We start from the raw sequence: 26,921 nt of genomic DNA, 5'->3' as shown, positions 1-26,921 counted from the left end.
AGGTAGTAGGGTATCTGCTGAATCTTAGTAAAACGTTAGTTATCTTTTATATTTGTTTTTCTAGTAATTCCTTTGTATTGTGTTTTTAGAAAAGTACTGATCTGCAATAGATTGAAAATTTTAAGTTGGGGTCCTTCACTATAGATAGCAATCTGCTCTAATGTTAACTTTAGAGAGCTATATTGTGTTACAATGGAGAATGCCCTTGGTTGTAGGAGACACGTGCTAAAGTATTAAAGGCTGATGTGTCACAGTGTCTACAAGTAAATCTCAAATGGTTCAGCCAAAACAAAAGAAAAACCCAGATACAAATGGTGAGAGAGAGGCAATACATTAACCAGTGGTGAATCTGGATGATAGGTATGTAGGTGTTTGTTTTAACACTATTCTTGCAACACTTCTGTAAGTGTGACATTTTTTCAGAAGAAGTTAGAGAGAAATTTTTAATAATAAAAAGTTTTGTTCCATACCATTTATAAAAGTGATAATGGCCAGGGAGAGTAGTACAACCCTGAAGTCCCAGCTACTTAGGAGGCCGAGGCTGGAGGATTGCTTGAGCCCAGGTGTTCAAGACCAGCCTAGTCAACACAGCCTTTCTCAAAAACAACCCTTTCTCAAAAAAAAAAACAAAAAACAAAACAAAAACAAACACAAAACAAAAACACTGATAATGTCAATTTTTTCATAAATATACCCTCACTAGATAAATAATCATTGAAACCATTATTTTTAAGAATAACAATTTTAGGGAAAATTGTATTTTCAGAGAGCCTACAGGTCTAATTAATTACTGCCAATGAAAATCAATGTGACCGCCCATAAATTTATTGATTGGTACTTTCTCTATTCTCATTTAGTTCTAAATTACAAATCTGCTATTTTCACATAATAAAATTGAAATAAATGGGGGAGGGGAAATTACAGGTATGTGGCTCTTACCTAACAACCAGGAGACTAACCCGGTCAAGGCATTAAGCCCCTACTTAACCTATGGTAAATAAACCTTATTAATCAATCGGAAAAATATTATTAAGGTAAGAAAATAATATTGAGGCAGGGCACGGTGGTTCACGCCTATAATCTCAGCACTTTGTGAGGCCGAGGCAGGTGGATCACGAGGTCAGGAGTTCAAGACCAGCCTGGCCAACATGGTGAAACCCTGTCTCTACTAAAACTACAAAAACATGGCTAGGCACTGTGGCTCACGCCTGTAATCCCAGCACTTCGGGAGGCCGAGGCGGGCGGATCACTTGAGGTCAGGAGATCCGAGATCATCCTGGCTAACACAGTAAAACCCCGTCTCTACTAAAAATATAAAAAAATTAGCAGGGCGTGGTGACAAGCACCTGTAGTCCCAGCTACTTGGGAGGCTGAGGCAGGATAATGGTGTGAACCCAGGAGGTGAAGCTTGCAGTGAGCCAAGATCGCACCACTGCACTCCAGCTTGGGCGACGGAGCAAGACTCTGTCTCAAAAAAAAAAAAAAAAGAAAAGGCCAGGCGTAGCGGCTCATGCCTGTAATCCTAGCACTTCAGGAGGCCGAGGCAGGTGGATCACCTGAGGTCAGGGGTTCAAGACCAGCCTGCCCAACATGGCGAAACCCCATCTCTACCAAAAACACAAAAATTAGCTGGGCGTGGTGGCACACGCCTGCAATCCCAGCTACTCGAGAGGCTGAGGAAGGAGAACTGCTTGAATCTGGGAGGTGGAGGTTGCAATGAGCCGAGATTACACCCTGCACTCCAGCCTGGGCAACGGAAGTGAAACTCCATCTAAAAAAACACAAAAACAAAAACAAAACAAAACAAAAAAACTACAAAAACATTAGCTAGGTATGGTGGCGTGTGCCTGTAATCCCAGCTACTCAGGAGGCTGAGGCAGGAGAATTGCTTGAAATGGGATATAGGAGGGGGAGATTGCAGTGAGCTGAGATCATGCCACTGCATTCTAGCCTGGGCTACAGAGCAAGACTCCGTCTCAGAAAAAGAAAATAATACTGAAACCAAATTTGTCTCCTTGTATTTTCTTATCTGATTTCAGAGACTTCAATGGGGCTCAGACTGCAGTCAAGGAAAGTAATAAAGGGAAACATGACTTAACAAAAGTCACAAAACATGGCAATGATCAAGTGGAACAAAATACTTAACTCTTATATTCCCTTGCTTCTGTTCAGCTGACCACTTTGTAAAGCTCAAAAACTACACTGCTATATGTGAAAGGACCTTTCTCATGCTCCCTGATAATTTATAGAGTCAGTTTTCCTTGAGTTCAAATATAACTCTCCCAAAATATTATGATGGATTGAAATGAGGATAGATGGCTAAAACCAGTTAGAGAGAGACGCTCATTTTTAAAAACACTAGTTTCAAAGTTTGTGAAACTTACCGTACTTCTTCACCAGCAAAATCAAACACCTTGGTGATTTTAACTTTTTCTGTTTCTTTAGGTTTCTCTAGCTCTTCTGCTTTTACCAACAATTTACTTGAACTTGTCTCTTCAGTCTCCTCTCCTTTCTACAAAAAAAAAAACAAGAAATGTAATCAGTTTCACCAAAAGATGAACCATATTGTTTATAGCTACTTTTTATTATTTTTTTCTTTGAGACAGCGTCTCACTCTGTTGCCCAAGCTGGAGTGCAGTAACACAATCTTGGCTCACTGCAACCTTCCCACCTCCCAGGTTAAAGTGATTCTCCTTGCCTCAGTGTCCAAAGTAGGGGATTACAGGCAACCACCACCACATCCAACTAATTTTTGTATTTTTAGTAGAGACAGGGTTTTGCCATGTTGACCAGGCTGGTCTCAAACTCCTGACCTCAAATGATCCGCCTGCCTCAGCCTCCCAAAGTGCTGGGATTGTTGGCGTGTGCCACTGCACTCAGCCTATAGCTACTCTTAAATGTCTCATCTCTAATTAGTTAAAGGCCTATTGGAAATTTATATGATTAGAGAAGCTTATTCTCCTACCATAGGAAATGCTTTGCTTTTCACTTAGTACAACTGTTAGCAAAAGGCATCTGGTCGATTTCCGTAGGCTTCAAATGTCAGTAATGTAGGGTGTTTCTGGAGAGGCATTCACCTTATTAATCTCTCAACTTACCTTAACTTGTGTAGTTGGGGGCGCTTTTGATTTTGGTCCCACATCATTGAGGAAGCTGGCCCAGAGTTCATCCTCCTTCTTTTTCCTTGCATCCTCTGATCCAATGCCTTTTTCCTGCTCTGCAGCTTCATCTTCCTCCTCACTACTGCTTCCCTCAGATTCTGAATTGGCATCCTCCTCTTCCTCTTCTTCTAATGAGAGGCCACCTTGTTTTCTCTTCCTAATTACCAGCAGTCACAGGGAAAAGGAAAGACAGACAGCGCAAAATGATTTCAGTTATCCCTCTCCCAATCCCAAACACAATCTTGTAAACCCGAGAACATTTTAAATTCTGGGACTACTGATTAATGAGTAGAAGAGGTGAATAGAAGAGGTAAGCTGAAATTTTGTAGAAGGAAAAAAAAGAATTGAGGAAAAAAAAAAAAAAAGAACTGAGCTCTTACTGCTAACTTTTCTCCAGTCACTTAAAATCAAAGTATGGCGTTCTCCTTCTAAATCAGGACCAGCTGTTTTCACAAAGAAACCATCCAAATCACCTAATCACAGAATTAATCTGCCCAGGAGGAATATTCTAAGAACATACTTTATGTGCCAGACATTGGTGACTTTTTAAAGCTACTCCATTTGTAGAACAAGTTCTATTGAGAAGAGCCTCAACTTTATTTCCACTATTTCTTCCAAGAGTTCTCAAGGAAAAAGAAAAAAATCCATGTTTCTTCCCACTTTCGGAACACATGAGAGCTGCAATACAGAAAACTTCAAGGACAGGCCAGGCGAGGTGGCTCACGCCTGTAATCCCAGCACTCTGGGAGGCCAAGGCCCACACAGATATTCCACTACCTTTTTTCTCTTTTTCTTCATATAAACTTTCATCACATCAAGATGAGACAAGGTCAGCACTTCAAGACCAGCCTGGCCAACATGGTGAAACTCCGTCTCTACTAAAAATACAAAAATTAGCCAGACGTGTTCGCAGGTGCCTATAATCCCAGCTACTCTGCGGCTGAGGCAGGGAATTGAATCCAGGAGGCGGAGGTTGCAGTGAACAGAGATCACGCCACTGCACTCCAGCCTGGGCAACAGAGTGAGGTTCTGTCTCCAAAAAAAAAAAAAAAAAATTCAAAACCAAAAAAACTGGGCCCAAGACTTATAAGAGTACATTGCTTCTTAGACTATTTTGACTTTAGGCGAATCCATCTAATACCTAGAATTCTTTTTGCCTTTTCATAAATGATAATCTGCTTTTTGCTTCAATGCCCAGGAAGACAGAAACACCCAAGTGAGGTAAAAGACTTCTATGGAAGATGCCCTTATCTAAGTTAAATAGCCTGTCAGAATTTTCATAATTTTCATGGGAACATAAGCCTATACCAGGCCTATGTGAGGCAATTTGCTAATATCTGTATTTTTTAAATTTACTTGCATATATAACCTTAGATCAAACAATTCCACTTCTAAATGTTTCATTTACAGATATATTTATACATGTATACATTATATACATTTATGTATTTATGTATACTTTGTATACATGTATAAAAAGAATATTCACTGCAGTCTTGTTTGTTGTAGTAAAGACTAGATACAATCTAAACATACCTCAATACAGGAAAGCCTAAATAAAGTAAGGCCTATTCATATACTGTAATACTATGAAAAAGAGGAGATACTGCCATGGTACCATCTCCGAGATGTGAAATAAAGAGAAATGAAAATGAGAAAAAGAGTATGCTACTATTTATATTTTTTTCTTAAAAAGAAAGGAAGAAAGAAAATATAGACATATATGCTTTTACATGCACAGACTATCTCTGGTAGCATAGTTCTTCAGAGGCAAAGCAACAAGGGCTAGGAACAGGGTAAACATCTTTTTAGGGACTGAATTTTCTGTTTTAACCATATATACATATTACCTATAAACTTTTTTTTACATTAAAGTTCAAAATTTTTAAAGCTTTCCAGAGACCAAGAAGTTAATCCTAAAATAACAGCAAATGTTTCCCTCAAAGAGAAAAGGATTAGAAACTCTGGCTTCATTAAATCTATCATCAGATAAATCTTAGCAATCAGGATGGTTGTGACAATAGCCCCTAACTTCTAAGGGCCTTGAGGGCAGCATCACCTGGCTGGAATGCTCTGGGCCTTTCTTTTTTTCCCTTGGGTTTTCTGTGTCTGCTCTTCACCATCCACTTCATCTTCCTTCACTAATTCATTTACATCATCTTCACTATACTCTCCACCTGAAATCACATTAACAGGGTGATCAGACAGGAATAAAGGTTTTCACATCAAGATGAGACACTTTCATTAATACAAGCTTTCACACCAAGACATTTTCATTAAGAAAAAGTGAATTTTCCGCCGGGCGAGGTGGCTCACACCTGTAATCCCAGCACTTTGGGAGGCCGAGACTGGCGGATCACAAGGTCAGGAGATCAAGACCACGGTGAAACCCCGTCTCTACTAAAAATACAAAAAACTAGCCGGGCGCGGTGGCTGGCGCCTGTAGTCCCAGCTACTCGGGTGGCTGAGGCAGGAGAATGGCGTGAACCCAGGAGGCAGAGCTTGCAGTGAGCCAAGATCGCGCCACTGCACTCCAGCCAGGGGGACAGAGCAAGACTCCGCCTCAAATAAAGAAAAAAAAAGTGAATTTTCCCCTATTCTTCCATTCTTCACCTAACGAAAACATCATTTCCTTGGGGAAGTCTTCTCTGCCCCTGAAGACTACCCTATGTTCTTCTATCCTAGGCTTGTATGGCAGTCTCTATTTCCGCTCCATAACTCATCCCACTTATATTTAATGTTGGTAATTTCTGCTATGCTCTATATACTCCAAGAGGACATAAACCCTGTTCAACTTGACTTTTAAGTATTTGCTGAATGAATGAGTGAATGAACAGAAATTCCAATTCTACTAATGTGTTTCTCAAACAAGATGTACTACTTCATCTTGGGTATCTTTCAAATCTAATTTAAAAAACACTTTGTCTTCTCAATAAAAGAGGTTTAAAAGGAAACCTAAAGACTTCCAGTTAAACATAGCAGAAAGAACAAAAACACCCATGTCCCATCTTCAGACACTGACATTCAAGGGTCCCCAACAAAAGAGTGTTGCTTGGATGTCTGACCACATGCTGTGGTACCAGTCAATAAACCAGCCCTGCCCACACAGAGATTCCACTACTTTTTTCCTCTTTTACTTCATATAAACTTTCATTTGAAGTGTACACACCAAAAAGCACATAAATCTAATATGCAGTTCAATGGAATGACACACAGTGAACACGCTTGCATAACCAGGGCCCCAGCTTGAGGAACTGAACATTACCAGCATCCCAGAAGGCCCCCTGTGCTCCCTTCCAGTCATTAATCACTAAACTACCCTTAAAGGGAACCAATATCCTGACTTCTAACGTCATGGGTTAGTTTTGCCTGCTTCTGAACTTTCAACAGGAGCCTGCAGTGTGTACTCTTCTGTGTCTGGCTTCTTTTATTCAACATTTTGTTTGTGAAAGTCATCCACATTGTTGCAATGTAGCTGTAGTTTATTCATTCTCACTCCTAAATAGTAAATAGTATTTCATTGTATGACTATACCACCATCTGTTTATTCATTCTCCTGTTGATGCACAACTAGGTTGTTTCCAGTTTGGTCATTACAAACAGTACTGTTTTGATACTCCTGTACATCCAATCAGCTTTATTTATTTGTTTATTGAGACGCTCTGTCACCCAGGCTGGAGTGCACTGGCGAGATCTCGGCTCACCGCAACCTCTGTCTTCCAGGTTCAAGTGATTCTCCTGTCTTGGCCTCCTGAGCAGCTGAGATAACAGGAGTGCACCACCACATCCAGCTGATTTTTATATTTTTAGTAGAGATGGGGTTTTACCATGTTGGCCAGGCTGGTCTGGAACTCCTGACCTCAGGTGATCCGCCCGCCTTGGCCTCCCAAAGTGCTGGGATTACAGACATAAGCCACCACACATGTCCTACAATCAACTTTTAAATACTTCACTCATAATGTACCAAGGACCACCAAACACGTGAGAAAAGCCTCCAACATGAAAGGCAAGATCCAAGATAAACAGAAAGGAATTCAGAGGAAACAAAATTAGTGCAGAAAGAGGGGGTGGGGAGGAGGACAGACTAAAAACTTAAGGAAAAAGGCTTTGTAATTACTATCCTCAAAGAGATAAGAGAAACTGTGGTGTCCATGGAATAAAAATAAGACTTTTAAAATAATTCAGAAAAACAACAAAACAAATAAAAAAGCTCATGAAAACTAAAGCAATGATAAAAGAGATTAAAAAAAAAAAAAAAGATAGACCAGTGGCTCACGCCTATAATCTCAGCCTTTTGGTAGGCCGAGGCAGGTGGTTCACCTGAGCCCAGGAGTTCAAGACCAGCCTGGCCAACTATGAAACCCTCTCTCTACAAAAACTACAAAAATTAGCTGGGCTTGGTGGTACACACCTCTAGTCTAAGCTACTCAGGAGGCTGAGGTAGAAAGATCACTCGAGCCTGGGAGGTCAAGGCTGGAGTGAGTCAAGATCACACCACTGAACTCCAGTCTGGGTAATAAAGCAAGATCCTGTCTCAAAAACATAAATACATAAATTAAATTTTTTTTTTTCTTTTTGAGAAGGAGTCTCGCTCTCTTGCCCAGGCTGGAGTGCAGTGGCCGGATCTCAGCTCACTGCAAGCTCCGCCTCCCGGGTTCACGCCATTCTCCTGCCTCAGCCTCCCGAGTAGCTGGGACTACAGCCGCCCGCCACCTCGCCCGGCTAGTTTTTTGTAGTTTTTTTTTTAGTAGAGACGGGGTTTCACCGTGTTATCCAGGATGGTCTTGATCTCCTGACCTCGTGATCCGCCCGTCTCGGCCTCCCAAAGTGCTGGGATTACAGGCTTGAGCCACCACGCCCGGCCATAAATTAAAATTTTTTAAAAAGCGATCAGAAGGAGCCAGCTGTGTGAAAATCTGGAGAATAAGCATTTGGGGCTGAGGTGGAAACAATCAATATCCAAAATGGAATTCTGTTTGGTATCCTAAACACCAAGGACTAAGTGACAGTGTTTCATGAAGAGAGCAGTGAGTTCCTGGTTAAGACAGCAGTCTGAACACACAAATGTTAATTTTACTTCCTCCTGAACCTCAAGTAAAATCATCAGCACAAGGCCGGGCACAGTGGCTCACACCTGTAATCCCAGCATTTTGGGAATCCAAGGAGAGCGGATCACTTGAGGTCAGGAGTTCAACACCAGCCTGGGCAACATGCTGAAATTCCATCTCTACCAAAAATACAAAAAACTGGCCAGGCACGGTGGCGTGTTCCTGTAATCCCAGCAACTCAGGAGGCTGAGGCAGGAGAATTGCTTGAACCCAGGAAGCAGAGTGTGCAGTAAGCCAAGATGGCACCACTGCACTCCAGCCTGGGCAACAGAGTGAGATTCTGTCTTAAAAAAAAAAAAATCAGCAGCACAAAAGGACTTTTGAAACACGTAAACCTACAATACTGGTAAGAAATGGTAAGGAGACAACAGCAACACATTTCCAGAACCTGGAGAGTAAGCAGCAATTGCTTGCAGACTTAGGAAAAGAAAAAGCCTAAGTTGATATGCAACGCAAAATCCTCAAAAGGCACTGGGACCAGAGGTAAAGGTGAGTTCCCCCAAACCAGGGGAAAGCTGTAAGAGAGGCAATTGGCTCTCCACAGGTCTAAGCGATGGGCAACTAGTTCTACCACAGCACCCACCCCTAGCACCCAACACCCAAGCAAAATCTGAAGGTTGTATCCTGGAGGAGTGTGGATTACGGAATGCCAAGCATAGCTGGAGAACATATAGATACTTTAAGGAAATCAGGAATATTAAGCGACCAACATAAATACTAAGGCTAAATACTAAGATACCCAGCACTACTACCCTTTCCTTACATAGCTAGTTTTGCTTGCTACTCATATTTTGAAACTGTATTTAGGTAGGTCGTAAATCTATAAAGAAAAGCAAGGCAGCCAGGCACGGAGGCTCACGCCTGTAATCCCAGCACTTTGGGAGGCCGAGGCAGGCGGATCACGAGGTCAGGAGATCGAGACCATCCTGGCTAACATGATGAAACCCTGTCTATACTAAAAAATACAAAAAATTAGCTGGGCATGGTGGTGGACACCTGTAGTCCCAGCTACTCGGGTGGCTGAGGCAGGAGAATGGCATGAACCTGGGAGGCGGAGCTTGCAGTGAGCCGAGATCGCACCACTGCACTCCAGCCTGGGCGACAGAGGGAGACCCCGTCTCAAAAAAAAAAAAAAAAAAAAGGAAAAGCAAGGCACATGTCAATGTCAACGGTACAAATATTCTAGTTATTAAACTGGGTGGTGGGTACATAAGTATCATTTGATTAGTATTCTTTAAACTGTACATGTGATACTCTGCCATATATATATATTATATATATATGTATTTCAGATTTTTGTAAATATAAGGAAAGCTCAGAGCTGGGCAAAGTGGCTCATGCCTGTAATCCCAGCACTTTGTGGGGCCAAGATAGGAGGATTTCTTGAGCTCCGGAGTTGGAGACCAGCCAGGGCAACATGGTGAAACCCTGTCTCCACAAAAAATACAAAAATTAGCCAGGCCTGCTGAACTGTGCCTGTAGTTCCAGCTACCTGGAAGGCTGAAGTGGAAGGACTGATTAAGCCCGGGAGGCTGAGGTAGCAGTGAGCCATGTTTTCATCACTCTACTCCGGCCTGGGTGACAAAATGAAACCCTGTCTCAAAATATAAATAAGTAAATAAATAAATAAATACATAAATAAATACATAAATAAATACATAAATAAAAATAAAGAAATAACTCAGGGCCAGGCACAGTGGCTCATGCCTGTAATTCCAACACTCTGGGAGGCTGAGGTGGAAGGATTGCTTGAGCCCCGCAGTTTGAGACCAGGCTGGGCAACACAGTGAGACCCCGTAACTACAAAAAATTTTTAAACATTAGCCAGGCACGGTGGGCACGCCTCTGGTTCCCACTACTTGGGAGGCTGAACGGAGGATCACTTGAACCCAGGAGGTCAAGGCTGAAGTGAGCCATGAACATGCTACTGCATTCCAGCCTGGGTGACAGAATGAGACCCTGTCTCAAAAACAAAAACAAAAACAAAAACCACCCCAAAATACAAAGAAACACAAATGTATTTACCTTTTTATCCAGCAGTCCCACTTTTATCCCAGAATATATAATAGGTTATTCACTCAGCACTGTTTGTAATAGCAAAAAATTAGAAACAGCTCAAGTTGTCTCACAGTAAGTGACTGGCTGAAAAGACTATGGTCCATCTAAAGAATGGAATACCACATAGTCATTACAATGCAATGTGTAGAATTTCTATGTATTTACCTCCAAGATATACTCTTAAGTTAAAGAGAAAAAAAAGGAGAGGAAAAGCAAAAGAACAGTGTGTGAAATATGCCAGCTTTGGATGAGGAAAAAGGAAGAATTAAGAATATGCTTATATTTGTTTGTATACGGAAAAAGCGACACTAGAAGGATAAACAAGAAACTAATGAAAACAGCTCCTTATAAGGGTCAAGATAAAACAGAGTAGAAGCAAGAGTTCACTATGTTTATCTCTCTACAGAACTTTGAAAATCCCTTAAATTCAAAAGTTTGAATAAATAAACATAACTGTATACCAAAATGATAAAATAACAACATAAACAAAAGATTCCCAGGACTTTGAAAACAGTATTCTGACTACACATCTTCATCAAGATGCATTCCAAAGACAAAAAAAAGTTCTACTCTGTGTAGTAACATCAATGTTGGTATTTTGAAACTATTTCCTTTATATCATAGGTTAAAGCAAGTAATCAATCATGTTAAGAATCCAGATCTTCAGAATAAGAGAAATGACACAATTATAAAATCAAAGAAATTGGCCAGGAGCGGTGGCTCACGCCTGTAATCCCAGCACTTTGGGAGGCTGAGGTGGGTGGATCACTTGAGGTCAGGAGTTCTAGACCAGCCTGGCCAACATGGCAAAACCCCATCTCTACTAAAAATACAAAAATTACAGTGGCTCATGCCTGTAATCCCAGTACTTTGGGAGGCATAGGCGGGCGGATCACAAGGTCAGGAGTTTGAGACCAGCCTGGTCAGCATGGTGAAACCCCAACTCTACTAAAAATACAAAAAAAAAAAAAAAAAATTAGCTGGACGTGGTGGCGTGTCTGTAATCTCAGCTACTTGGAAGGCTGAGGTAGGAGAATCGCTTGAACTTAGGAGATGGAGGTGGCGGCAAGCTGAGATTGCGCCATTGCACTCTAGCCTGGGCAACAAGAGCGAAACTCCACCTCAAAAAAAAAAAAAAAAAAAAATTACCAGGCATGGTGGTGCACACCTGTAATCCCAGCTACTCAGGAGGCTGAGGCAAGAGAACTGCTTGAACCCATGAGACGGAGGTTGCAGTGAGTCTAGATCACACCACTGCACTCCAACCTGGGCAACAGAGCAAGACTCCATCTCAAAAATAAATAAAATTAAATAAGTGAAAACGCAGATGTTAAATTAAAGGCTGGGCATGGTGGTTCATGCCTGTAATCCCAGCACTTCGGGAGGCCAAGGCTGGCAGATGGTCTGAGGTCAGGAATTCAAGACCAGCCTGGCCAACATGGTGAAACCCCATCTCTACTACAAATACACAATTAGCTGGGTGTGGTGATACATGCTTGTAATTCCAGCTACTCGGGGGGGCTGAGGCAGGAACATCACTTGAACCTGGGAGACAGAGGTTGCAATGAGCTGAGACACATCATTGCACTCCAGCCTGGACAACAAGAGTGAAACTCCATCTCAAAAAAAAAAAAAAAAAAAAAGAATTAAAAATATCAATATGAATTCGAACCCTTTTTAAGATAAGTATTTCCTAGTTTTGTCCACTAGACAAATGGCACACAAACTACATCATTCTGGTAACATCAAGCATCTCTAAAGTTCAAAGTTGAGGCCATTTACCACAGAAAGGCTCCCTGAGGAAAAAAAAACTCATTTCAGGTCTGAGGCAAAGAAAGCACAAGGTAAAACCAGACATTTTTCTGTGCCAGAAAGCCAGGAAGCTATTTAAAAATAATAGATCAAGGCCAGGTGCAGTGGCTCACGCCTGTAATCTCACAACTTTAGGAGGCCAAGGTGAGTGAGTATGGGGCGGGGGAATGCTTGAGCCCATGAGTTCGAGACCAGGCTGGGCAACAGAGGAAGAGCCTGTTTCTACAGAAGATTTTTAAAAAATTAGCCAGGCATAGTGGCACACACCTGTAGTTCCCATCTATTGGGGAGCCTGAGGCAGGAGGATCTCTTGAGCCCAGGAACTGAAGGCTACAGTAAGCAAGATGCTGACTCATAAAAAATAAATAATAATAAAAAAGATCAAATTAAAAGGATACAGGATCCAGCTTGAAAGAGCTCCTACTGGCCAAAGCAGTGAAGACTTGAACATTAAAACAGGTAATTGTTAGAAAATGAAAACACACTGAATCAATAAAAATCTGTGAGCCATAGGCCGGGCGCGGTGGCTCACGCCTGTAATCCCAGCACTTTGGGAGGCCGAGACGGGCGGATCACGAGGTCAGGAGATCGAGACCATCCTGGCTAACACAGTGAAACCCCGTCCCTACTAAAAAATACAAAAAAACTAGCCGGGCGAGGTGGCGGGCGCCTGTAGTCCCAGCTAGTCGGGATGCTGAGGCAGGAGAATGGCATGAACCCTGTAGGCAGAGCTTGCAGTGAGCCGAGATCGCGTCACTGCACTCCAGCCTGGGCGACACAGCGAGACTCCGTCTCAAAAAAAAAAAAAATCTGTGAGCCCCTCATGATATTAAAAGACAGAAAAGCCGGGCGCGGTGGCTCAAGCCTGTAATCCCAGCACTTTGGGAGGCCGAGACGGGCGGATCACGAGGTCAGGAGATCGAGACCATCCTGGCTAATACGGTGAAACCCCGTCTCTACTAAAAAATACAAAAAACCAGCCGGGCGACGAGGCGGGCGCCTGTAGTCCCAGCTACTCGGGAGGCTGAGACAGGAGAATGGCGTCAACCCGGGAGGCGGAGCTTGCAGTGAGCTGAGAGCCGGCCACTGCACTCCAGCCTGGGCGGCAGAGCAAGACTCTGTCTCAAAAAAAAAAAAAAAAAAAAAGACAGAAAAAAAAATTGTACCATTTTAGACTGCTATTTAAAATTACTACCTATTTTGAAAATTGTAATTAAGGGAAAAGAATTAAACATTTATACTGTTCCAATTGATAAAGGAAAGCTACACTTTACAGAAAAATGTCAACTAATAAATATAGAAGAACAAAGAATTAGAAAAACATCACTTCTCAAACTCTAATGACAGTAGTAGTTTAGGCAAGGGTTATCAAGTGATGTCAAAAGCAATTTAAGAAGCTGGGTGTGCCAGAGGTGTGTGAACCAGAGCAACTCTATCCTCAATAGCGACCGGATAAAATGAGGTTGAAACCTGCTGGGATGCATTCCCAGGAGGTTAAGGCATTCTAAGTCATAGGGTAAGCTAGAAGGTTGGCACAAGATACAGGTCATGAAGACCTTGCTGATATAACAGCCTGCTGTAAAGAAGCCGGCTAAAACCCACCAAAACCAGCGCCATGACAGCTTACAAATGCCATGGCAATGTCATGAAGTTACTCTAAATGGGCTGAAAAGGGGAGGCATGAATAAGCTACCCCTTGTTTAGCATATAATCAAGAAATAACCATAAAAATGGACAACCAGCAGCCCTTGGGTCTGCTCTGTCTATGGAGTAGACATTCTTTATTCCTCTACTTTCTTAATAAACTTGTTTACTTTTCTGTATGGATTTCCCTCGAATTCTTTCTTGTTCAAGATCTAAGAACCCTCTCTTGGGGTCTGGATCTGGACCCCCTTTCAGGTAACAGGTAGTCTCAGCTGCCTGAGAAGCTCTCTTAAGCTCAGGAATTTGAGTCCAGACTGAACAACACAGTGAGACCTCCATCTAAAAAAAAAAAAAATTAAAAAGCAATTTAAGTTTTAACCATTAAGTATACTGTCACATGGAATACTTTCCAGTTCTAAAAGTTCCAAAGGAAAAAACAAGTATACAACATAGGGATCAGACTGTCATCACCCTGATTTAGTAGTCACCACTATAGTTATCAACCTGATATTATATCTTCTGATGCTATCCAAACATCAGACATCCATTGATAATGCATTCTAGCCAAAATATTTCATTGGAACCCATCGAGCATTTAGATCTAACTTCAGATTTATAGAGAACTAAAGGAACAAAGGAACAACTAAAACAATGCCATGAGGGAATAACCAGACAAATCCAAGAGGTGAAACATGCTGCAGGACGTATGGCTTGATCTTTTTCAGCAATCTATGTCATTATAGACAGGGGAGTGTGCTAGATTAAAAGAGACTCAAGGATGGAACAACTGGATAATATGTGTAGTCTTGAACTCAACTGTGATTTGAACACACAAGCTATAACCATTTTGGAAAATTTGAGTATGATCTGTATGTAAGATAAAACATTTACTAAAATAAATGGGTAGAGACTGTACACTGAAAAGAGCAGGTTGAAAAGTGATGTAAGTAAACACAATTGCAGGCTGAGGAAAAAAATACAAATATCTACACCTAGGTGTACAAAGAAAATCAGAGTATTCGCTAAGAGATTGACACTGATGGTCTCTAGGTAATTCAACTGTAATTATTTTTATATACGCATTTTCTAATTTTGTACAAAGCTCTGCACTATTTTTGAAAACTTTTGCCTGTTTTCATCATAAAAACAGGCAAATGTTGTAGACAGTTCAGACAAGTAGATGCACATGGCTCTGGATCTTAAACATGTAAAAAGATGCTTAATCTCAATAGTGAGACAGCCATGTGGGAGGGGGTTCCGGGAGAAGCTCCAGCCAGCCAGCGGACTGGGAGGAATGCACCCTGGGGTGGAGCCACAGAGGTTCCTGCTCTTTGTAGCGGGAAGGAGCCTGGCCCCTCTTCTTCCTGTGTGGAACCTGGGATTCAAAGCTGTGAGGCAGGAAGCGCAGCAGCAGGAACTCTAGCCTCGCAGAGTCCCTGTTCCCCCTTTTTTCCCTTGTCACCCAATAAAACCCTGTTTTACTCACGCTTCAAATTATCTGCGAGCCTAAATTATCGTGGCTGTGAGACAAGGACTCCGTCTTTAGCTAAACTATGGAAAAGTCCTGCAACAGTAAGAGATAAGCAAATTTTAAATTATACACACAAAACCCCCCAAAAACTCAAGATCAAATTCCATGCAGTTACTATGAGGGAAAAAAAGACAGTAAGAAGCAGAATAACATCCCTGTAGACAATGTAGGCACAAAAGGAACAAATCTTATCCAAAGACTCAGCACTTCCAATCACCTTTTTAGTGCCCCAAGCGTAAATATGAGCCAAACCAGCTAAGAATCACTATAAATCTGAGAAAGCCTCTTACATAATAAAACCCTAAACAAGCATACAGGGTGAATAAAAAATCACCCTAGAAGAAACAAAGACTGTATTTCTTCATTTTATGAGGCTTGCATTATCTGATACTAAAACCACACAAGGAAATTACCAAAAAACTACAATCAAAATCCCTCATAAACATAGATGTAAAAATCCTCAACAAAATACAGCTGTCCCTCCACATTTCTGGGGAATTGGTTCCAAGATCTCCCCCACCCCAAATCAAAACCCACAGATGTTCAAGTCCCTGATATAAAATGATGTCATATTTACATATAATCTAGCATATTTTAAGTCATCTCTAGATTACCTACAACACCTAATATAAGTGCTATATGAATAGCTGTTATACTGCATTGTTTAGGAAACAATGACAAGGAAAAGTCTGTACACATTCAGTACAGATATAACCACCCATTTTTTTCCCAAATATTTTCTTCTTTTTTTTTTTTTGAGACGGAGTTTCGCTCTTTTTACCCAGGCTGGAATGCAATGGTGCGATCTCAGGTCACTGCAACCTCCGCCTCCCTGGTTCAAGCAATTCTCCTGCCTCAGCCTCCCAAGCAGTTGGGATTACAGGTACTTGCCACCATGCCCAGCTAATTTTTTGTATTTTTAGTAGAGACGGGGTTTCACCATGTTGGCCAGGATGGTTTCGATCTCTTGACCTCATGATCCACTCACCTCGGCCTCCCAAAGTGCTGGGATTACAGGCATGAGCCACCGCGCCCGGCCTCTTTTTTTTTTTTGAGACGGAGTCTCACTCTGTTGCCCAAGCTGGAGTGCAGTGGAACGATCTTGGCTCACTACGATCCTCCCGGGTTTGAGTGATTCTCCTGCCTCAGTCTCACCAATAGCTGAGACTACAGGTATGCACCACCACTCCCAGCTAATTTTTGTATTTTTGGTAGAGACGGGGTTTCGCCATGTTGGTGAGACTAGTCTTGAACTCCTGGCCTCAAGTGATCCACCCACCTCAGCCTCCCAAAGTGCTGGGATTACAAGTCTGAGCCACCGCACCCATCCTCTTAGAGAGTCTTAAAACTGTGAATAAAAAAAAAACACGTTTTCGGCAGTTAAGGCAGGAGGATCGCTCGAGGCCAGGAGTTCAAGGCTTCGCTGAGCTGTGATCTTGACACTGTTCTCCAGTCTGGGTGACAGAGCAAAACCCTGTTTCTTTTAAAAACAAACAAATCCATGTTTTTCTTACACCTGTAATCCCAGCACTTTGGCAGGCTAAGGCAGGAAGATGGCTCAAAGCCAGATGTTTCAGACCAGCCTGGGCAACATGGTAAGAGACCTCGTCTCTACAAAAAATAAAAAATTAGGTGAGTATGATGGTGTGTATCGGTAGTCCCAGGTACTCGGGAGGCTGAGGTGGGAGGATCACTTGAGCCCAGGAGTTTTAGGCTGCAGTGAACTGTGATTGCACCACCGCACTCCAGTCTGGGTAATCAAGCGATTCTCGTGCCTCAGCCCAGTAGCTGGGACTAATTTTTGTATTTTTAGTAGAAACTAGGTTTCACCATGTTGGCCAGGTTTGTCTTTAACTCCTGGCTTCAAGTGATCCACACTTCTTGGCCCCCAAAAGCGCTGGGATTACAGGGGTGAGCAACTGCAGCCAGCTTTTTTCCAAATATTTTCTACCTGCAGTCGGTTGAATCCATGGCTGTGGAAACCACAGATACAGAAGGCTGACTACATTAGCAAACCAAATCCAGCTATGTATAAATATATCCTAACCAAGTGAGCTGTCTCCCAGAAATAAGTATGTCAGAAATTTGAAAATCAATCATTATAATCCACCATATTAACAGACACAAAAAAGGAAAACCACACGTAATTAAATCAATAGATAGAGAAAAAGCATCTGACAAAATTCACCTCTCTGAAAATGGGGAACAGAGGGGAACTTATTTAACATGATAAGGAATCCTGAGGGACAATATATGCAGACTGCCAAGGTTAACATTCCAGCTCAGTTACTATCTAACTGGATGAATTCCAGCAATTTGCTTAGACTTTGTGCCTCAGTTTTTTCATCAGTAAAATGCAGAGCACAATTGGCACATACCACATAGTGTTAGGTGACTGAGTTAGTAATAAGTTACTCAATGCTAAAGCGCTTAAACGGCAGGCAGACAGACACACACACCATCTGTGAAAAACCTATAGCTAACACCACATCCAGTGTAAAACACTAATTTCTTTTCCCCCTTAATATTGGGAAAAAGGCAAAGATGTCCCCTCTCGCAACTCCTATTCAACATCATACTGGAAGTATAAAGTATAACAAGGCAAGCAAAATAAATATAAAAAGTAAACATATTGGAAAGGAAGAAATAAAACTGTTTCTATTCACATTTGACATCACTGTCTGTGTGGAAAATCCCAGAATCTACAAAAACCTCCAGAACTGGTAAATGAGTTTAGCAAGGTTGCAGAATACAAGGTTAGTATGCAGAACCTGTATTGTATTTCCATATACTAGTTACAAACAACTGGAAATAAAAACTTTTTAGACAAAAAAAAAAAAAGATACATACTGTATTCATAGTGTAAAATGTAAGATTGTTAAACTGTCAATTCTTCCCTAAATGGTCTACAGATTCAATGGAATTCCAAACAAAATCCAAGTAGGATACTTTTTGGAGAGATGAACAAAGTGATTCTACAATGTATATGGTGGCCAGGCGCGGTGGCACATGCCTGCAATCCCAGCTACTCAGGAGGCTGAGGCAGGAGAATCGCTTGAACTCAGGAGGCAGAGGTTGCAGTGAGCCAAAATCATGCCATTGCACTCCAGCCTGGGCAACAAGAGCAAAATTCCGTCTTAAAAAATAAATAAAAAAGTAAAACTATATAACTTTTACATAGGAAAATAGAGTTAGGCAAAAAGGAGTTCTAAGACATGATTCCAAAAGCACAGTCCATAATAGAAAAATTTGACAAACTGGATTTTATCAAAGTTTAAAATTTTTGCTCTGCAGGCCACGCATGGTGGCTCATGCCTGTAGTCCCAGCTACTACAGAGGCTGAGGCAGGAAAATTGCTTAAGCCCAGGAAGTAAAGGTTGCAGTGAGCTGAAATCATGCCACTGCACTCCAGCCTGGGCAAGAGAGCAAGACTCTGTTTCCAAAAAACCACTAACAAAAATTGCTCTGCAAACACTATTAAAAGAATGAAAAGACAAGCACAGAGACAAAACACTACAAAACAAATATCTGACAAAGCAGCCAGCCGCGGTGGCTCACACCTGTACTCACAGCACTTTGGGAGGCCAAGGTGGTTGGATCACTTGAGGTTGGGAGTTTGAGACCAGCCTGACAAACATGGTGAAACCCTGTCTCTACTAAAAATACAAAAATTGGCCGAGCGCGGTGGCTCAAGCCTGTAATCCCAGCACTTTGGGAGGCCAAGGTGGGCGGATCACGAGGTCAGGAGATCGAGACCATTCTGGCTAACACAGTGAAACCCCGTCTCTACTAAAAAACACAAAAAACTAGCCTGGTGAGGTGGCGGGCGCCTGTAGTCCCAGTTACTCGGGAGGCTGAGGCAGGATAATGGCGTAAACCTGGGAGGCAGAGCTTGCGGTGAGCCGAGATCCGGCCACTGCACTCCAGCCTGGGCGACAGAGCGAGACTCCATCTCAAAAATAAATAAATAAATAAATAAAAATACAAAAATTAGCTGGGTGTGGTGGCAAGCACCTAATCCCAGCTACTCGGGAGGCTGAGGCAAGAGAATCGCTTGAACCTGGCAGGTAGAGGATGTGGTGAGCCAAGATTATGCCACTGTACTCTAGCCTGGGGAACAGTGAGACTCTGTCTCAAAACAAAACAAATATCTGACAAAGGACTATATCCAGAATATATAATTCCAAAACTGAAAACAACCCAATGTTTTAAATGAACAAATAATTCAAAAGACACATCACCAAAGAAGATAAAATGATGGCAAATAGGCACATGAAAAGAGAATCAACATCCTTAGGGAAATGCAAACTAAAGGAAAAATTAGCTAATTTTTTTCTTCTTTTTTTTTTTTCCAAGACAGTGTCTCACTCTCTTGCCCAGGCTGGAGTGCAGTGGCGCGATCTTGGCTCATTGCAACCTCCGCCTCCTGGGTTTGAGTGATTCTCCTTCCTCAGCCTCCCGAGTAGCTGAGACTACCGGCGCACACCACCACGCCCAGCTAATTCTTTGTATTTTTTAGTAAAGACGGGGTTTCAACATATTGGCCAGGCTGGTCTCGACTCCCGACCCTGTGACCCACCCCCTCAGCCTCCCAAAGTGCTGGGATTACAGGCGTGAGCCACTGCACCTGGCCCGAAATTAGCTAGAAAAAAAAAAAAAAAAACCTGACCACCCCAAGTGCTGTTGAGGATGAAGCACTTCAAGAGTTCAAGAGTTGCTACTCGAACTCTCAAACATGTTGCCAACAGTAATCACACCACAAAAATTTTAGCACTTTCTTGTAAAGTTAAACATACACATACTACAAAACCCAGTAATCCCACTCATAGATATTGACCCAAGTGAAATGAAAATCCATGTTCACAGAAAAAGCTGTGTGTAAATATTTATAAACAACTTTATTTGTAATCATAAAAAAAAAAAAAACCAGGAAACAACCCAGTGTCCTTCAAATACAGAATAAACTGTGGTATATTCATATAATGGACTACCACACAACAGCAGAAGGAGCTAATTATTGACGTGTGCAACAACACAGGTGAATCTCAAATGCATTATGCTAAACGGAAGAAGCCAGACACGAAAAGCTACCTACTGTTATGGTTCCATTTAGATTATATTCTGAAAAAGGCAAAACTATGAAGATGGAAAACAGACCAGCGGTTGCTAATGGCTGAGGCCAGGGGTGAGGGAGAGTTGTTCCACCACAAAGAGTAGCAGAGGGAATTTTTTTTTTAGAGGGTTGGAGGCTTGAAACTGTTCATTTTGGTGGTGGTTACACAATTCTAGGCGTTTGACAAAAATCAGAGAATATTACATTGAAAACAGTACATTTTATTGTATGTAAGTTAAAAATTGTATGTGAAATGCTGATACTGCATTTCCAAAAGAAGAAAGAACATAATGCTATAAAAATATTCAAAGTTGGCTGGGCTTGGTGGCTCACACCTGTAATTCCAGCACTTTGGGAGGGCGAGGCAGGTGGATCACGAGGTTAGGAGATCGAGACCATCTTGACCAACAAGGTGAAGCCCCGTCTCCACTAAAACACACACACAAAAAAAAATTAGCCAGGTGTGGTGGCGCACGCCTGTAATCCCAGCTACTCGAGAGGCTGAGGCAGGGGAATCACTTGAATCCGGAAGATGAAAGTTTCAGTGAGCCAAGATCGTGCCACTGCACTCCAGCCTGGGTGACAGAGCTATATTCCGTCTCAAAAATAAATATATAAAATAAAATAAGAGAGAAAAAGAAGGGCGGAGAGGGAGACAGAGACAGAAAGAAAAAAAAAAGAAAAGGAAGGAAAGAAAAGAAAAGAAAAGAAAAAGAGAGAGGAAAGAAAGGAAAAGAAAAAAAATTCTAGGAAAAAAAGTTCTCAGAAGGCTCGGCAAAATGGCTGAAAACACTCATACCAAGATATATCATGGTGATATATTAGAAAATGGGAACAGGCCAGGCATAGAGGCTCACGCCTGTAATCCCAGTACTTTGGGAGGCCGAGGCAGGCGGATCAATCATCTGAGGTCAGGGGTTCGAGACCAGGCTGGCTAACGTGGTGAAACCCCATCACTACTACAAAAATACAAAAATTAGCCAGACGTGGTGGCATGCACTTGTAGTCCCTGCCACTCGGGAGGCTGAGGCGGGAGAGTCGCTTAAACCTGGGAGGTGCAGGTTGCAGGGAGCCTAGATGCTGCCACTGCACTCTAGCCTGGACAACAGAGCCAGAGTTCATCTCAAAAAACAAAGAAAAAAGAAAATGGGAATAAAGAGAATATTCTACCAGCTTCCAGAGACAAACAGATCTTATACATTGAGCAGAAATCAGTAATAAAACATTTATTAACAGCAACATGGGAATCTAGAAAGTAATGAAGCAACACCTTTAAAGTTCTGATGGAAAATTATTTCCAGCCTAGAATTCTGTACTAAACAGACAATCAATCAAGCCTGAGGGGCATGGTTACTTTTAGACATTCAAGGTCCCAGAAAAATGTTCCTGACCAGGCATGGTGGCTCACGCCTGTAATCCCAGCACTTTGGGAGGCTAAGGAGGGCAGATCACTTGAGGTCAAGAGTTCAAGACCAGGCTCGCCAACATGGTGAAACCCTGTCTCTACTAAAAACACAAAAATTAGCCACGTGTGGTGGCAGGCACCTGTATCCCACTACTTAGGAGGCTAAGGCAAGAGAATCGCTCGAACCCGGGAGGTGGAGGTTGCAGTGAGCCGAGATCACGCTACTGCACTCCAGCCTGGGCAACAAGAGCAAGACTCCATCTCTAAATAAATAAATAAATACACTGGAGCACTCATAGAAGGTAACCAAGACAAAGTGGAGGCCAGAAGGCAAAGACTGTTTCAAAAGATTAAAGTGAAAATCTAATGAATGTAAATATTTTGGGAGATGATTTAGACAATTCTAAAAGTTTAGAGTCAAATTAGTAGAGTTTGACGAAAAGAGTCAAACTCTGTAAAATATATTAAGAGACTTATTCTGAGCCAAATATGAGTAACCAAGCCCGTGACACAGCCCTCAAGAGGTCCTGAGAGCATGTGCCCAAGGTGGTAGGGGTGCAGCTTGGTTTTATACATTTTAGGGAGGCATGAGACATCAATCAAATACATTTGAGAAATACAGTGGTTTGGTCCATTAAGACGGAACAACTGGGGGTGGGAGTGCTTCCAGGCTATAGGTAAATTTAAACATTTTTTTGTTGGCAACAGGTTGAGTTTGCCTAAACAGAAAAGAATATCTGGGTTAAGATGGAGGTTGTGGAGAGTTGTTGTTGTTGTTATTGTTGTTTTCGAGATAGAGTTTCACTCTGTTGCCCAGGATGGAGTGCAGTGGTGCAGTCTCACCTCCCTGCAACCCCCACCCCGCTGGTTCCAGCAATTCCCCTTCCCCTCCCAAGTAGCTGGGATTACAGGCGCATGCCACCATACCCGGCTAATTTTTTTATATCTTTAGTTGAGACGGGGCTTCACTATGTTGGCCAGACTGGTCTCGAACTCCTGACCTCAGGCAATCCAACCACCTCAGCCTCCCAAAGTGCTGGGATTAAAGGGGTGAGCCACCGCACTGGGCCACTTTTTTTTTTAAAATAGAGTCTCACTGTGTTACCCAGGCTGGAGTGCAGAAGCACCATCTTGGCTCACTGCAACCCCCGCCTGTTGGGTTCAAGAGATTCTCGTGCCTCAGCCTCCCCAGTAGTTAGGATTACAGGTGCCTGTCACTACACCTGGCTAATTTTTATATTTTCAGTAGACACGGGGTTACACCATGTTGGCCAGGCTGGTCTTGAACTCCTGACCTCAAATGATCCACCAGCCTCTGCCTACCTAAGTGATGGGATTATAGGCTTGAGCCACTGCTCGGCTGAGAACAGAGTTTTATCATACAGATGAAGCTTTTAGCTGGCAGGCTTCAGAGAGAATAGGTTGCAAAATGTTTCTTATCAGCCTTAAAGTCTGTGTCGATGTTAATGTTCGAGATGTATAATGAGGCAGGTTCAGCCCTCACTTCCCATTATGGCCCAAAACAGCCTCTGAGGTTAAATGTTAAGAGCCCTGGCTAGGGAGGAAGCCCATTCAGATGGTTGGGGGGCCTTAGAATTTTATTTTTGGTTTACAGCAGTAAGTACATAGACAGCTACGTAACAACAAAAAATGGCAATTATTAGCACCAGAGAAAACAAGAAGTGCAGGAAAAGTAATCTGTATAACATACGGTTCAGCTATAACAGGATGTTTATTCACACTGTCATTAGAAAAAAAAAACACTGGCCCTGGCGCGGTGGCTCACGCCTGTAATCCCAGCACTTAGGGAGGCCGAGGTGGGCGGATCACTTGAGGTCAGGAGTTTGAATGAAGCCTGTCCAACATGGTGAAACCCCGTCTCTACTAAAAATACAAAAAAATCGGCCGGGCGCGGTGGCTCAAGCCTGTAATCCCAGCACTTTGGGAGGCCGAGACGGGCGGATCACGAGGTCAGGAGATCGAGACCATCCTGGCTAACACGGTGAAACCCCGTCTCTACCAGAAAATACAAAAAACTAGCCGGGCGAGGTGGCGGGTGCCTGTAGTCCCAGCTACTCGGGAGGCTGAGGCAGGAGAATGGCGTAAACCCAGGAGGCAGAGCTTGCAGTGCGGCGAGATCCGGCCACTGCACTCCAGCCTGGGCGACAGAGCGAGACTCCGTCTCAAAAACAAACAAACAAACAAACAAAAAAATCAGTCGGGTGTGCTGGCGGGCGCCTGTATTCCCTGCTACTCGGGTGGCTGAGGCAGGAGAATGGCGTGAACCCGGGAGGCAGAGTTTGCAGTGAGACAAGATCCCGCCACTGCACTCGGCCTGGGAGACAGAGAGAGACTCTTGTCTCAAAAAAACAAAACAAACAAACAAAAAAAACATCAGTCGGGTGTCCTGGTGGGCACCTGTAAGCCCAGCTACTTAGGAAGCTGAAGCAGAACTGCTTGAACTGGCGAGGTGGAGGTTGCATTAAGCAGAGAGCGCGCTACTGCACTCCCGCCTGAGCAACAGAGAGACACTGTCTCAAAAACAAAAAAAGAAAAAAGAAAAAGAAAAAAAAAAAAAACACTGAATACTGATCTAACCAAAATTGAACACAGGTACAATGGCAGACTAGGGAGTTGGGGAGGCCCCGAAGGTGGAAGCTTGTGGGTGTGTTAGGGGTGAGGGGAAGGAGGTCACGAGGTAATAAAAATGATACCTACTATACATAGGTTAAATCAATAGACCACAATAGTACAACACCAAATTCACAAAGTGGAAAGAAGTTTCTCCTGAGGAATATTAAATTAAATAGGGATGAGGGGTGATGGGAATGCATAGCTTTTTTTTTTTTTTTTTTTTTTTTTTTGAGATAGAGTCTTACCCTGTCATGTCACCCAGGCTGTAGCGCAGTGGCGTGATCTCGGCTCACTGCAACTCCGCCCCTCGGGTTCAAGCGATTCTCCTGCCCCAGCCTCCTGAGAAGCTGGGACTACAGGCGCATGCCACCACAACGCCCAGCTAATTTTTGTGTTTTTGGTACACACGGGGTAAATTTACCATGTTGTCTCGATCTCTTGACCTCGTGATCCGCCCGCCTCGGCCTCCCAAAGTGCTGGGATTATAGGCGTGAGCCACCGCGCCAGGCATGGAATGGCTAGTTTTCAACGTGCCTTTTAGAAATACTGCCGGGCGCGGTGACTCAAGCCTGTAATCCCAGCACTTTGGGAGGCCGAGACGGGCGGATCATGAGGTCAAGAGATCGAGACCATCCTGGCTAACACGGTGAAACCCCGTCTCTACTAAAAAATACAAACAAACTAGCCGGGCAAGGTGGCGGGCGCCTGTAGTCCCAGCTACTCGGGAGGCTGAGACAGGAGAATGGCGTAAACCCGGGAGGCGGAGCTTGCAGTGAGCTGAGATCCGGCCACTGCACTGCAGCCTGGGCGACAGAGCGAGACTCGTCTCAAAAAAAAAAAAAAGAACTACTTCACTAGCCGGGGCGCGGTGTCTCAAGCCTGTAATCCCAACACTTTGGGTGGCCGAGGTGGGAGGATCACTTGAGCCCAGGAGTTCGAGACTAGCTGGGCAACATAGCAAGATGCCATTTCTACAAAAAGAAAAACTTCAAAAAATTAGCCGGGCGTGGCAGCCTGCACCTGTAGTCCCAGCTACTCCAGAGGCTGAGACGCGAGGATCGCTTGAGCCCAGGAGTCTGAGGTTGCAGTGAGCCAAGATCGCGTCACTGCACTCCAGCCTGGTCAACAGCAAGACCCTGTCTTTAAAAACTAAATAAAACAGAACAGAACGAAATTAAACAAAGAGAATAGGGACGACTCTTGGGTTGGGTTTTGTTAGTCTGTTTCTGGTTTGTTGAGTCTTTCAACTGAGGATCTGAATGGGTGAAGATACTTTCAATGAGATGGGTATGTCTGGGGCAGACCAAGAAGGGGTAACAAGTAGGTTTCTTCAGTTAAGATTCATTGTCGCCCCGTTCGGGTTGAGATCCCTAAGAAAAGAAAGTTCTGAGAGAGGAGCATGGGTGGACGTCACAATAAGGCAAAAAGCATCACAGGGGGAACTTCGTATCAGAACTTTCTAACAATTAGGGGGAGAGCAGACAGCTCTATCTTGGACGGGGTGGTGGCCAGCAGCTCTCTCCGGCCAGGGCTGAAGAAAACCTCCACCGATCGGACTGCCTCCCCGACTTCCGAAGCAGCGGTGTCGTTCGGGGCTGACCGACGAGCATCCCTAGAGACAGGGCCGTGTTCATGTGCCGGTTCCCGCGCTGCAAGAGGGGGCGGCGGCCGGAGCTGGCCCACGGGGAGGGCGGCACGGAACCGCCACGCGCACACGCCTCGGGCCGGGGCGGCCGAGGATGAGGGGCCTGACGGAGCGGACGCTCGAGAACGGGCGCCCCCGGGACCACCTGGGCCACGGGGACGACGCCCGTGGGGGCAGAGCGCGCCTCACGTGAGGCGAGGGGCGGGGCAATCCCCTTCTCGCCTCAGGCGGAATCGCTCACCCGACGGCACGTAGTCCTCGTCCTCCTCCGACGTGGAGAAGTCTTCGGAGTCGAATTCCTCCATGGTGCTGCCGCTCGATGCCGGTCAAACTCGCAGGACCGCAGCAGCTGCCTCCAACGGCAAAGCTCTAGGGAGAGACCATAGAGTCCCAGCAGCGACGACGGCAGCTAGGGCGGCCCCGACAGCGCTTTGCACATGCGCAGAGAGTACTACGTGGTTTCCTTACGACACTTCCGGCCGATGCCTGCGGGCTGGCGTCCCTGAGGCCCTCACTGGGAGCCCGAACCCGCCCGGACGTGGTGCATGCTGGGACTTGTAGTCTTCGGCGCTGCCTCGCCGCCTTCATTTACTAAATCTGCTTAAAATTACATATCTGTGGAAATACAGGTGACCTTCATTAATCATTAGTTCGTAATGTCAAATTCACTTATTTGCTAAAATGTATTTGTAACCCTAAAATCAATCATCACGGTACTTTCTGGGGTTCTTCCCGGGCATGCGCAGAGGGTGAAAATTTGGAGTTGGCGGAGGTACAGGTTCGCAGCTGAGGTTTGAACTATGCAGAAGC

The 26,921-nt window shown here is 43.7% G+C and overlaps 1 protein-coding gene across 3 annotated transcripts in view; it reads right to left on the bottom strand.

The window, feature by feature from the left end:
* The window catches only part of CFDP1 (craniofacial development protein 1), a 154,451-nt gene extending 127,859 nt beyond the window's left edge, over positions 1–26,592 (bottom strand). For all 3 annotated transcript variants that reach the window (XM_030924407.1, XM_010382975.1, XM_030924408.1), the window contains exons 1-4: positions 26,353–26,592; positions 5,221–5,338; positions 3,099–3,318; positions 2,385–2,512 (exon numbers count right to left, since the gene is read on the bottom strand). In XM_030924407.1, coding sequence (XP_030780267.1) covers positions 2,385–2,512; positions 3,099–3,318; positions 5,221–5,338; positions 26,353–26,416 — 530 coding nt within the window. In that variant the 5' untranslated portion in view covers positions 26,417–26,592. The remainder of the gene's footprint in view (positions 1–2,384; positions 2,513–3,098; positions 3,319–5,220; positions 5,339–26,352) is intronic.
* Positions 26,593–26,921: the final 329 nt, after the last annotated feature.

The sequence above is a fragment of the Rhinopithecus roxellana genome, chromosome 20 (genome assembly GCF_007565055.1).
Source record: "Rhinopithecus roxellana isolate Shanxi Qingling chromosome 20, ASM756505v1, whole genome shotgun sequence".
Classification (NCBI taxonomy): Eukaryota; Metazoa; Chordata; class Mammalia; order Primates; family Cercopithecidae; genus Rhinopithecus; species Rhinopithecus roxellana.
Note: the sequence above shows the minus strand (reverse complement) of the source record. Positions and strands in the feature narration are given on the sequence as shown.